The sequence below is a fragment of the Phialemonium atrogriseum genome, assembly GCF_030411735.1.
Source record: "Phialemonium atrogriseum strain 8032-3 unplaced genomic scaffold QBC33scaffold_8, whole genome shotgun sequence".
Lineage (NCBI taxonomy): Eukaryota > Fungi > Ascomycota > Sordariomycetes > Cephalothecales > Cephalothecaceae > Phialemonium > Phialemonium atrogriseum.
Window position 1 is genome coordinate 163638 of NW_026848145.1, and position 13420 is coordinate 177057.

The 13420-nt window shown below is 54.9% G+C and overlaps 3 protein-coding genes across 3 annotated transcripts; 2 read left to right on the forward strand and 1 right to left on the reverse strand.

The window, feature by feature from the left end:
* Positions 1–442: 442 nt before the first annotated feature.
* QBC33DRAFT_577186 (uncharacterized protein) lies at positions 443–7896 on the forward strand (the record flags this gene model as incomplete). Its single annotated transcript, XM_060430967.1, has 11 exons — positions 443–455; positions 765–944; positions 1041–1192; positions 1274–1374; positions 2806–5432; positions 6315–6373; positions 6432–6476; positions 6621–6639; positions 6785–7068; positions 7156–7539; positions 7660–7896. 11 exons carry the CDS (start codon positions 443–445, stop codon positions 7894–7896), a joined length of 4101 nt encoding a protein of 1366 aa, XP_060284928.1.
* Positions 7897–8888: 992 nt separating this feature from the next.
* QBC33DRAFT_557498 (Metallo-dependent phosphatase-like protein) lies at positions 8889–10433 on the reverse strand (the record flags this gene model as incomplete). Its single annotated transcript, XM_060429807.1, has 1 exon — positions 8889–10433. The coding sequence occupies one exon, from the start codon at positions 10431–10433 to the stop codon at positions 8889–8891; it is 1545 nt and encodes a 514-aa protein (XP_060284929.1).
* Positions 10434–11731: 1298 nt separating this feature from the next.
* On the forward strand, positions 11732–12759 carry QBC33DRAFT_577188 (uncharacterized protein; the record flags this gene model as incomplete). The annotated part of the gene is made up of 3 exons (XM_060430968.1): positions 11732–12163; positions 12311–12665; positions 12701–12759. The coding sequence occupies 3 exons, from the start codon at positions 11732–11734 to the stop codon at positions 12757–12759; spliced, it is 846 nt and encodes a 281-aa protein (XP_060284930.1).
* Between the last annotated feature and the right edge of the window lie 661 nt (positions 12760–13420).

Genomic DNA, 13420 nt, shown 5'->3' on the forward strand with positions numbered 1-13420 from the left:
TATTCCGGCTACTCGAACGTAAGGGGCCGGAAGTTGCCATTAGATGATGCTCCTATTCAGGAACAGAAACAGTCACAAACCTAACCCTCCCAGGGCGAAGCATATTGGATGCGAACATCGGCCTCTGAATTGGGACACTGCTCCACATCAGGCCCTCAATTGGACCTACCACACGATATGTACCCATCCAACATAATCAACATAGCTGGTGACGACAGGCTTAGCCCATCTCCCGCGCGACATGACGACAGCGGAACCCCACTGCCAGAGGTGCGGGGCACTCGAAGCTCCTCGGAACTCCGATCCCCCCTCTTCTGCCACCAGCTTTAAGGTACAGGTCGGCACCTCATCAGAAATTTCTGGAATCAATACTCTCGCAAGTGAAGCACATCAACTGCTCCGATATCAAATTTACAAACTTTGTAGGCAAAAACTCGTCAAAATGGTCAAAGCAGGTACGCTATAGTTCATCTTTCCTATCAAAGTATCCTTCTACCCCACTAGGAGCTCCTTCGGGTGAGACCTGACTCGTCGAGGGGGGGAAGAGGGGGTGGCCGACCTCCGCGTCGAGCTCGATTGAGCGGGTTTCTGTGCAGCACCCCTATACAAAGGGGCAACCTTGATGGCCTCCCGCGGCAGCCCAACGGTGCTCCCAGCGATCCGGGTACCTGCAGGGATCCCAAGGGGAAGATGCATGGAGCCTCAGAGTACACAGCCAAAGTATTTCCCAGATTGATGGCTAACATTGGTCGCGAATTCCCCAGTTGCCGTCGTCCGGGGTGACTCCAAGGTCAGTGGCTCCGTCATCTTCGAGCAGGAGTCCGAGTCGGCTCCCACCAAGATCGTCTGGGATATCACCGGCAACGACCCCAACGCCAAGCGTGGCATGCACATCCACACCTTCGGTGACAACACCAACGGCTGCACCTCTGCCGGCCCGCATTGTAAGTTGACACCTTCTCCGGGCAGCCCTAGGCGGGCGCGGGTTGCTCTCGGACTCGAGGCTCTGATGACTTACACGTGAACTTGTGAATCTCCAGTCAACCCGCACGGCAAGACCCACGGCAGCCCGTCCGACGACAACCGCCACGTCGGTGACCTTGGCAACATTGAGACCGACGGCCAGGGCAACTCCAAGGGCTCTGTCACAGACAAGCTCATCAAGCTCATCGGGCCCGAGAGCATCATTGGCGTATGTGACCGACACTCCCCGTTCCCTCGGCACCTACAATCTCCGTAGCTCACACTAACACGCACGCACGCACGCATGCAGCGCACCGTCGTCGTCCATGCCGGAACCGATGATCTCGGCAAGGGTGGAAACGAGGAGTCCCTGAAGACCGGCAATGCCGGCGCCCGTCCCGCCTGCGGTGAGTGTTGATAACCAAGATCGTACCAAGGAGGACTTCCAGCTGACCTTGATCTCAGGCGTTATCGGCATCTCCCAGTAAGCGTGCGGTCGATACCCGCCGGGTCGAGCCGTGACCTACCTAGGTACACCAAGGCAGATTACTACTTTGCCCCGGTCTTACAATCTCGTGGGGTAGACATTTTGGAACTGCTCCCCATACAAGACGGAATTCAACTGGGAAATCATATAAATTCCACTGTTTCTAAAATGGAAAACCTACGTAGGTAGAAATTTACCACGGAATCCCAAAATTAGCTTCAGCCACCAGGCTCGCCAAAATATATACATATATGAGGTGCATAATGCTTCTCGTAGTTTTACGGCCCATGAAATGGTGTTCATCCCTTGATTCTATCCTCAAGCCGCCCGCCCACATTTTACCCCGCCATTGTTAGCACGTCACATCATGGCAGTTATCAGGTATATTTATGTACTGGTATTACTTGGTGTCGAGGTACCTGATGGTCCGAGAATACTGCATAGAGTTCAGAGACAGGCGTTACCCACGAGTACCTAACGAGTGAGACACAATCGATTACATCCCGAGAGTTAATTCTCGTCATAGCTATTAGAAGTAGCCCAAGTGAGGTGTTGTTTTCCAGACTCTTTTCAAGTTAGCTTCTATTTTCTAGCCCAGGGGAATCACGCGATCGGGACTCATGTACGGATACGGAGTACCTTAACGGCAAGTCCAGACGACGGGACCCCTGTCGAGACCAAGTCCCTTGGTGCAATTTCCCCACAGTTCGGTTTCTGAGCTGGAGGAAAGCTGTCCACAAGTGTGCCTCCCCCTTCAACCTGCAACAGTTCACACTTTTGGGTTATCTTGAATTGATATACGAATTGTCTGCTTCCAGCTTCTCTAACTGGGGAACTCTTTTGGTTTTCTATATATTTGTTTGCTTGTGCTCCAACTGTTCTCTCTGAGGTACGTTGCAAGTCCTACCTTCTCCCGTTGTTGCTACCCCTCTTCACCGTTGGTCAACCGTCACCGCTACATGTTCTCTTCACCTTTTCTCCTTCAGCGGCAGCAATTGAAGGGGCCTTGAGCTTCTTCCACCAGGACGTGTCTGACTGCGTTTCCCTGTTTGTATCCGCTCTCTATATTGTCTTTTCTTGATGTGCTGTGCTTCCGATTCAAGGCACCCTTACCCCTCCCCAGTCAGGGCAACCAGGGCTTCGAATGGGACAAGATTCTGCCAATGCTTCTTCAACAAAGCTTGATTCGTGGCACTTAGATTTAACTACCTGATTGCTCTACCTCGCTCCAATGCTGGTATGGAAATGCATATTAACAGCTTCGTAAATCCAGAGGTGGCCTCACGTTCGACTTCCTGATCTCTATCTCTACCTCCACCTCGATACCTTCCACCTATTATCACGATGGCGAAGAGCTTCATGGCGAATGTCAAGTCGGTGTTGAGCGGGGATACACTGATTTTGACAAGCACCAACAACCCCTCGCTGGAGCGCACCTTTTCGCTTGCCTTTGTCTCCGCTCCCCGCTTGAGCAAGGATGGTGATGAGGCGTTCGCCTTCCAGTCCCGGGAATACTTGCGGAATTTGACCGTCGGCAAGCCGATCAAGTGCTCCGTCCTCTACGCGGTGCCCGGCTCCGGGAGAGAGTACGGAACAGCCTCGCTGCAGGACGGGACTGAGCTCCCCGACTCCGCCGTCAAGGCGGGGTGGCTGAAGGTCCGCGAAGACGCCGGTAGGAAAGAGGAGTCGGAAGACGTCCTCGAACGGCTCGAAAAGTTGCGGAACTTGGAAGCCCAGGCGAAGACCGAGAACAAGGGGCTCCACGCCGGTACTGGCGGTGTCATCGAAGTCCAAAATGATCTCGGCGGTCCTGAATTCTTGAGGGAGTGGAAGGGAAAGACCGTGGAGGGCGTGATCGAACGAGTATTCGCCGGCGATCGTTTGCTTGTTCGTCTGCTTCTCTCAGACAAGAAGCACCTTCAGGTCTTGACCCTTGTTGCCGGCATCCGGACGCCTGCAACCGAGCGGCCCAACCAGTCAAATGGAACCACCCAGCCGGCGGAGGAGTACGGAAACGAGGCCCGGTCATTCGTCGAGCAGCGGCTCCTTCAGCGCCTGGTCAAGATCAAGATTGTCGGTACCGGTCCTCAAGGTCAGCTCATTGCTGCCGTCCTCCACCCCCGAGGAAATATTGCCGAGTTCCTTCTCCAAGACGGCCTGGCCCGATGCAATGATTTCCACTCGACGCTCCTCGGGAATGACATGGCTGCCCTCCGTGCTGCCGAGAATAAGGCCCAGAGTGCCCGCCTCCGCCTCCATAAGAATCACGTCGCCAAATCAACCGACGGAAAGGACCTCGAAATGTCCGTGACAAAGGTTATCGGAGCTGATACCATTATTGTCCGGAATAGGGCTGGCGTGGAGAAGAGAGTCAGCTTGAGCAGCGTCCGAGGTCCCCGTGCCGGCGAAGCTGCGGAGGCGCCATTCAGGGACGAGGCCAAGGAATTCGTGAGGAAAAGGCTCATCGGCAAGAACGTCCGCATCAGCATCGACGGCTCCAAGGCCGCGACAGAGGGCTTTGAGGCTCGCGATGTTGCAACTGTCATCCAAAACGGAAAGAATGTCGGTCTCCAGCTTGTGCAAGAGGGATATGCATCCGTCATCAGGCATCGCAAGGACGATACCGACCGCGCATCCAACTATGATGAGCTCCTCGCAGCCCAGGAGACAGCCAAGGATGAGAAGAAGGGGATGTGGTCTGGCAAGCCCCCGAGGACGAAGCAGCTCTCCGATGCTTCCGAGTCTGTCCAGAAAGCCAAGGTCAACCTATCTACCCTCGCGAGGCAACGCAAGGTGCCCGGCGTTGTCGACTTCTGCAAGTCTGGATCCCGTTTCACAATCTTGGTTCCCCGAGAAGGCGTCAAGCTTACGCTCGTCCTTGCCGGCATCCGCGCTCCCCGTGCGGGAAGGAACCCCCAGGACAAGGGCGAGCCTTTCGGCCAGGAAGCCCTAGAGCTGGCAAACAAGCGTTGCGGTCAAAGAGACTGCGAGATTGACGTCCGCGACGTTGACAAAGTGGGAGGCTTCATTGGCGATCTCTACGTCAACCGTGAGAGCTTTGCCAAGATATTGGTCGAGGAAGGCCTCGCCTCCGTACACGTGTATTCCGCCGAGAAGGCTGGAAACGCTGCCGAGCTGCTGGCTGCCGAGAAGCGTGCCAAGGAGGCAAGGAAGGGACTGTGGCATTCCTGGGACCCGTCGCAAGACGAGGATGAGGAGGAGCAAAATGGAGCAGCCGATACAGCAGCCGAGTCATCGGCGACTATCGAGAAGAAGCCTGAGGATTACCGAGACATTGTCATCACCAACATTGACTCCAATGGCAGGCTCAAGATCCAGGAGGTAGGCAAGGGTACGGCCGCCCTGGAGACATTGATGTCCGAGTTCAAGAAGTTCCATCTCGATTCCAAGAACAACATCTCCATCAAGGATAACCCCAAGACTGGAGACTACGTCGCGGCGAAGTTCTCGGCCGACGGACAGTGGTACCGTGCCCGGATTAGGTCCAACGACCGGGCCGCCAAGGTTGCCGAGGTCGTCTATGTCGACTATGGCAACAGCGAGAAGGTTCCGTGGTCGCAGCTCCGGCCCTTGGACCAGCCTCAGTTCACCACTCAGCGGCTAAAGTCTCAAGCCATTGACGCAGCCTTGTCCTTCGTCCAGCTCCCTGCATCGCCGGATTACCTCAACGATGCCATCGGCTTCATCTACGACATCACGGAGGGCAAGCGGCTCGTGGGCAGCTTCGACTTCGTGGATTCCAAGGAGGGGCTGAGCTACATCACCATCTTCGACCCCAAGGCGGAGGGCTCGGACAAGGTGACCGAGTCGGTCAACCGCGAGGTGGTCCTCAACGGGCACGGCATGGTCCCCCGCAAGCTCAAGGGTTGGGAGAGGAGCAAGGCTTTCGAGCCGATTCTGAAGAACCTGAAGGAGGCCGAGTCTAAGGCTAAGGATGACCGGCTGGGCATGTGGGAGTATGGTGACATTACCGAGGATTAGAGGGCGTCTGCATGCCTCCCTTTTGCAAGATGATCATTAAATACGAACCTTGGGGCCAGGATATTTGGTCGGACTGACGCACTGAAGAAGTAGAGGGGTGGTTGCGGGAAAAGGGGGCTTGGAAAACAGCATCGCTAAAAGGGGGGAAGGTAAAAAAAATAGCAGGCCAAACAGAGACATGCACTGATGCACATGGCTTCATGCTTCAGTAAGAAATTGGTTACTGTTTAGGCAGTATTGCTATTAGACGGTATCCATTACATTGACCCATCATGGCAAGCCCGACTTCGGCCAGAATGTCTCGCACAGTTCTCCGTTCACCGCAGCAAAAACTGGCCTTTCTCCGGTTTGTTGGGAACCAACCGGCATCCACATGTATCATGTGCCCTGGAAAATAATGGGCTCTTGGCGGGCCTCCCCGGTTTCAGTGCCTACTGCCTAGCGCATTTGAGGCCACCGTGAAGCAACTTTTGTTAGATTAAGCGTGGATCAAACCCTACCTAGGTCTCTACGAAGACAGCGACTCGGGGATTTGGGTTGAGGAATTGGCTTGATCGTGGATGGATGAGCTTGCATCTACGGGTAGGCAAACCTCATGATGATGGCCTGGAAGGAGTCCGAAGGCGAATAGTGTGCAATATAATACCTACGTCGTCCGACAGAGTAAAATATTCAAGCCAATCTCATGATCCGTAAATCGGGAGGGGCGAAAAGACATGACGCTTGCCTAGGAGGGGTTTTGTGGGCTGCGGCTTTGACTGGCGATGCCCCCGCTAATAGGTGATTTTTATTAGTTACGTATCGAGTGAGAGGGCGCTCAATACCTCATAAACAAGCGTCATACCATCCACTTTTTCACCAGACAACACATACCGACCTTTAACTTTGCCTCTCCTGAATAACATCTATCCAGCTGGTGCTGTGAATAACTATCAATACAAGCACTCCTACCAACTATTCTACTACTACCATATCCAAGATCACAATGTCCAACTCTCTTGATCAATTGAAGGCCACTGGCACTGTAAGTCAATACCCCGCCAAACCCCTCATCGCTCATCGCAGAGCTTTGCCACACTACCAGCTCCACCAACACTCAAAGAGCCTCACCCAGTCGTGCGGTATTTCTATGTGTCGGCAGCTGCTAACATAAAGTGCTTGCGAATAGGTGGTCGTTTGCGACTCTGGTGAGTTCAATATGCCATATTCACAGGAAAGAGCATTCAACTAACAGATCGCGTTCCCAGGTGACTTTGCGAGTCAGTCTGCCCACCTCCCCCAACAAAGCGTAGTAGTCCTCCATGAATAGCTGCTCACAGTCAATTACCACAGCAATTGGCAAATACAAGCCTCAAGATGCCACCACCAACCCGTCCCTCATCCTGGCTGCGTCCAAGAAAGCCGAATACGCCAAGTTGATGGACGTGGCGATCGCGTACGCGAAGAAGCACGGTGGCTCGATCGACGACCAGGTAGAGGCCGCCCTCGACCGTCTCCTCGTTGAGTTCGGCAAGGAGATCCTCAAGATCATCCCCGGAAAGGTCTCGACCGAGGTCGATGCCCGCTACTCCTTCGACACCAAGGCTTCGGTTGACAAGGCTCTTCACATTATTGAGGTATATATTGCAACTCCCCCTTTGTGGAAGCGAAGCTGGAGACATGAACATGACGATTGACATGTGTTTTCTCTTCTTTTCAAATAGCTCTACAAGAAGGAGGGCATCAGCAAGGACCGTATCCTCATCAAGGTTGCCTCGACATGGGAGGGCATCAAGGCGGCCGAGATCCTCCAGCGTGACCACGACATCAACTGCAACCTGACCCTCATGTTCTCCCTCGTCCAGGCCATCGCCGCCGCCGAGGCCGGTGCTTTCCTGATCTCGCCCTTCGTCGGCCGCATCCTCGACTGGTACAAGGCCGCCCACAAGAAGGAGTACACCAAGGAGGAGGACCCCGGCGTCGCTAGCGTCCGGAGCATCTTCGACTACTACAAGAAGTTCGGCTACAAGACCATCGTCATGGGTGCCTCGTTCCGGAACACGGGCGAGATCACCGAGCTCGCCGGCTGCGATTACTTGACCATCTCGGTATGTATCTCTCGAGCAGCAGCTGTCCGGACTTTGGACGAAGTTCCGAGTGGCTGAACGCTGTTTTTACCTCGCCCAATTCCAAACCTGAATCGTGTGCTAACCGATCACCCCGAACAGCCCAACCTCCTCGAGGAGCTCCTGAACTCCGATACTCCCGTCCCCAAGAAGCTCGACGCCAGTGGGGCCGCCGCCCTGAACATCGAGAAGAAGTCGTACATTAACGACGAGGCCCTCTTCCGCTTCTACTTCAACGAGGAGCAGATGGCCGTCGAGAAGCTTCGGGAGGGCATCTCCAAGTTCGCCGCCGACGCCGTCACCCTGAAGGAGATAATCAAGTCTAAGATCTCCGCATAAATAGATCAGGCCTCTGCGATCCGGCTGTGTGTCATAAAAATGGAAGGACGGTAAAGGGAAATACACTTCGTGTTTTCAACACGCCCACAGACACACAATATTGGGAGGATAAGGAGGGGACAGGCTTAGATAGATTATCCCCACGCTCTCTTAAAGGACCCGGGACAGAATGGGGTGGACTTAACTATTAGGCGGGTGGTGGTAGAAAACGTTGCAAGGGGACAAGAGCAAATTGAACCACGTTGAGTCACCACGCGCGACAACAACTCGCTGATCGTCACATTCATTGCCCTTTCCCCTGAGATCGACAGTCATTGAAAAAGTAAATCCCGGCCCGATAGGGTGGGACCCTTGCATGCCTTGATATCTGAAGCGTGCTCTGTAAACAAGGCAATTATATGGAGATATAGTCCTGCATAGTAGCTCTCGCCGTATCCACGACGAGCCTGGACGCAGACCCATTGCTTCTGCTGTCACACGAATCGCTCCGCCCCGATCGCCTGCTCGTAACATGCGATATAAGATTCCCCAATTCCCGTGTTCTAGCACAGGGCGTCTTGTCTGTCTCTAAAGATTGAACTTCGAAGAATTCTCCTGTTGGTATTCTCGAGTTGGGACATTATGGATGTTCCTCCTGATCACCGACACCTTGGTCGGTACAAAGCCACTGCTCGTACAGGTGTGTCCAACTATCTTAATGCTGACATGAAAGATATCAAAGTTTCCAGCAATCACCGATAAAAACGCCAGAAGTATGGACATCCAGCCTCGTCCCGACAAATGTGTGCTGGTCGGACAGGGAGGTATATATATATACACATAAAACGGATCGAACCCTCCCCCGCTACCTCATCCCTTCACAGTCGGGAGAGTCAGACCAACCAACCCCAAATGCGTCCAATGTCATACAAGCCCCCCTCCACCGATGCAAGGGGATGTGCGGAGGAGGGTTCCATGACACGCGGACTCCGCCCCGCCAACCCCCCTCCCAATCAGTCGGAGTCCTTCGCCTCCGATTTCTCGCAGTCGACCTGGACGACCGAGTGCCCGACGTTCCCCTCCACCACCTCGACGACGAGCGCCGACAGCTGCCGGCCGTACACGCACCCCGAGTCGAGGCCGAAGGCGTACCTCGCGCGGTCGCCGTCGACGGGGTCGACCTTGAGCCCGGCCCTGGCGTCGTGGCCGTACACGACGACGGTCCTGTCGCGGGGGTCCTCCGCTGCGGACTGGTGGGCGTTCCAGGCGTCGGACCAGGGGTCGCCGTCGCGGCCCTCGGCGGGCACGCTGACGGCGCGGTCCGGGTCCTCGAGGACACCGTCGCGGAGGCGGCGCTCGCGCATGCGCTCGAGCGCGGCGTCGACGTGGGCGTTTGTCACGTCCGACTTCTTCTTGGCCTTCTTCTCGAGCGCCTCGCGCACCTTCTTGCGCCGCAGCTGCACCGCCGGGTACACGAGGCTGCGCATGTTCATGGCCGCCCACGGGTCCTGCGCCTGCAGCGGGAGGCCCGGCATCAGGCCCGCGTGCGCCACCACCACGGCGCCCGAGTCCCAGGGCGCCGACTTGGCGCCGACGAGCTTGCCCACCTGGAGGATCACGGGGAGCGAGGCTAGCCAGGTGTGTTGCTCCGGAGAGAGCGATTCCGCCGTGGCCCGGTCGCTCTGGTCGCCGTGCGAGAAGGGGTCTTGCTCGAGGTTGTCCAGCGTTGCCGGCCCGGAGTCACGGCGAACCATCCGGGCGCTGGCCGCTGTGTTGTCGTCGTCGTCGGTCGAGTTCGCCTGGCGCACGTCGATGGCCGCCGCTGCGAGGGTTGCGGGGGGGGACTTCATGGCGGCGTTGGCGAGCACCACGCGGTCCTCGTTGTTGCCGCGGACGGCGCTCGCGCCGAGGTCCATGGCGAGCTGGACCACGCCGGGGCTGTCGGGCCCCTTGTTGACCATGTCGCCGGTCAGGATCAGGTGGTCGCCCTTTGTCCTGTCGAAGTCGAGTTTCGCCAGCAGGGCCTCGAGGGCCGAGAGCTGTCCGTGGACGTCGCCCACGAAGATCAATCTCCTCCCCTTGGGGGACTGCGGGTCGTCGTCTGATGCGTCCGGGGTGGCGAGCAAGAATTCCGGCGGCATGTAGCCAATGATCTGCTTCATGTCCTTGAATGCCGGGCGCGACGCTGTACCGTAGACCATTGGCCCGAACGGTTTTTGCAGCTCATCTTCAACGGACGGTTTATTTTTCAGCTGGTCTTTCGCCTTGTCTTTGACTTGTGGGGTTTCTTTGACTTCTGGGGCTTCTTTGACTTCTGGGGCTTCTTTGACTTCTGGGGCTTCTTTGACTGCTGGGGCTTCTGGGGCTTCTGGGGCTTCTGGGGCTTCTGGGGCTTCTGGGGTGACTTGGGTGTCTGGGTTCGGAGGGGTCGAAGAAAAGGGTTCTGTTGCTAACTGACCCATGGTTGAGAGGCCGACACGCTTCGAAACCACGACGAAGGTCATGAATATTATGACGCCACTGAATAGCAGGAAAGTGCGGCGGCGAAGCCGCGACATGACGGGGTATATCATCGGGGGCCAAGGGAGCGGGCGGGCGCACTCGGACTGGTGGACAGTAAAATCCCAGAAGAAGAAAAAAGAAATGGGGGCGGCGCGCAGAGTTCAGAGTCCCTCCTCTTCTATCCTTGCTCTCCCGTCAATTTAATTGACCTCCAAATGCTATCCTACACAGTGAAATGCAGGATGCGGTCGACGTTGCCTTGATGCTTTTGAAAGGGGATAACATATGGGATGGAGATGTCGGAAGGCGAGGTTTTACATGGTTTCATGAATAGGAGATAGGAGAAGCAAGCAGACAGCCGGGCGCATGGGAAATAAGACACAAGGGTACCAGGTTTGTTAGGCTAGTTCCCCACGAATGGAAGGTGGGCGCGTGCCAAGACCCTTGATTTGCCTGAGGTGGCACAACGCATGCTAAACGCCCCCTACTCAGCCGTATGACCCGACGACCAAGTCCATGATTCCGGGAAAGCATCCATTCCTACCTTCCTAGGTAGTAGGTAGGTATCCGCCCGTAGGCGGATTGGTCAGACCTAGGTAGGTTCCATCCCAGCCACTTTGGTGCAGTATCTACTTGACACACAACCTGTATGTACTGTACGGCATAGGTAGTCCACTGGCACCTGGGTCACTCACTGCAAAATACAATACATACTGAGCAGGTGCTTTTATAATTATAATTACAGGTAGCTTATTCATAATGCGTAGATCCCTCCGGCACAGACGGATCGCAGCTGCGGTGCTGTACTCGTATTCCGCATCCCTGAACTTTTCCTTTCGTTTTTACGGGGGTTATCCTGCTTCGGCCCTAGCTGCCTTTCGTTTCCAGCGATCTTACTGGAGGAGGTAGCCCAATGCACGGCACCGCCTGAAGTAAACTTCCGCAGCGTAGACCAGCCTTGTACATACCATAGTACAAATGCGGGCATGATTATCATTCATGTAATGAGGTAATGCTGTGACCTTATCTGCGCATGGCAGTCACCCCTTTTCTCCCTCCCCACGCACCCACGTGATTAACAGCTGGCAGCTTGCGATGCTGACTTCACGGCAAATATCACGAGTAATAAGTGCAAGTCGCCGTCACCCAGACTGCTCCCCACTGGCATTAGTTCAGTAACCTGCAAAGTCCTAATTTATTCAACAGAATAAAAAGCAGTAAAAATAGGCCCACGGCTCTTAATGATCCCCTGGCCGGCACTACTGGCCTGAGAATCGTACAGCGCCTGAGGCAGCAACTTCCACTGTGTCCGCTGCCCATATCATAGCATCACAGCACTAGGTACTTGCCTGCAATGCGTCAGGCTAACTACGATCTCGACAGGTCCATCGCCGCATTCTTTTCAAGCTCAGGAACGTCTGCGACGAGGGAGCAATGCGACGAATTTGCAAGACGCAAGTGGGGGGGGGGGCCGGTCCATCCTGTTCCGCTCCAGGGCATGGCCAGCTATACTGTGAGGGCAGGGTCTAACAAAGTTGTCCAGTTCCGAGAGCAAAGCAACTCACTGAATGAGGGGATGGTGGCGCTGGCCAGAGCAGCTCATCCCGATGTCGTGGCCAGCTGTACCTTTCATGGGCTTATTGGTGGATCGCCGTCAGATCCCCAAGCAAAGGCAAATGCACTCGCAATATACTCAATAACTAACCTCCTGGGAAACAACTATATGTACATACGCAGCTCTTTGGCGGAGAGTTTGCCACTCCAGCAAGCTACTGTGAAAAGTCTGGTGAGGTTGTTGATGCCGTCTACTTCTTCGCTTCAAGCCAGCTAAGGGTGACAAACAGGTTCTTTGCGCAGTCTTGGTTGAGCGGAAGGCCAATAGATCCCGCCCAAGCTTCTACCACTGTTGACGAATGCGCCTCCATGTTCCAAGCCTTCCGTCGCTCAAATACAGGGCATTCTTCCAATGCTCTGTTCCGGGGAGTATCCAGTAGTCCTCACCCACGGCGACCTCAACGAGATGAACATCCTGGTCGACCCTGCGAGCGGCAAAATCACGGGAGTTGTTGACTGGGCTGAGGCAAGCTTCCAGCCGTTTGGTTTTGCGCTTTACGCGCTAGATAATGCTCTCGGCAGCATGGGCCCTCAGGTGTGGGAAGATTTTGATAACGCCGACTCTCTGAGGGACGAATTCTGGAGCACCTTTAGCAGGCTGGTTGGGGGGCTGTCTGAGTCTATGATGGAGTCTATTCGGCTGGCGAGAGTGGCTGGATTGCTTATCCGGTACAGTACCGCCTCGACAGGGGATTTGGGAGAACGGTAGGGGTCCGGGATCCGTCGGGTGCTTCTCTTCGATATCTCGACGCGCTTCTTTTGGGCTAAGGGGCCCAGCCAACACCCGCACATTGGGGCCCTTCCCCAATGGAAGGGCTGTTACTCCGGTGGCATCGTGCGCGAGGATTGGTGGTGCGATCAAAGTGGCAAGATGGCTCGGCCCAAGATGCCATTTGAGACTCTTGAAGCCAAGATTGACAGCCTCCGGCCTGAGTTCAGCCGGATTGAGCGAGAACATGCTATATCCATCATGTACAGGGGATTTTGTTATGTACCAGAGGGTAGAATCACTGCCGCGCAGTTGTTGGAGGATCCTTCATAATGCTCTCATAGCTGTTTATCGAGTTGATGGGTCAAGTGAGAGAGACACTGCTTAATCTGAATAAGCACGCACTTAATACCAATTCGAGTCTCCTTCTGGGCCTATGTCACTCCGCTGGCTCAACATGCAAAAATGCGTAAGCCTTGAAGTCCCATAAGGATGTGTTGGGTGAGATGTCAATTTCAACTTTCCGGTTACAGCAATGAGATAGCTCATTGGATAGAAGAGATGAATTGCTACGAGTTAATTATAAACGTATTAGAGACACCAGCAGAAGCCTTAGAGGTCAAAGACTGTTGCTACTCAGCGTCGTTTTAGTTCCTCTTCACATAGCTCTCTCTTGACCACCTTATCTTAAATAATAACGCAGCTTACGTTATGAAAGTT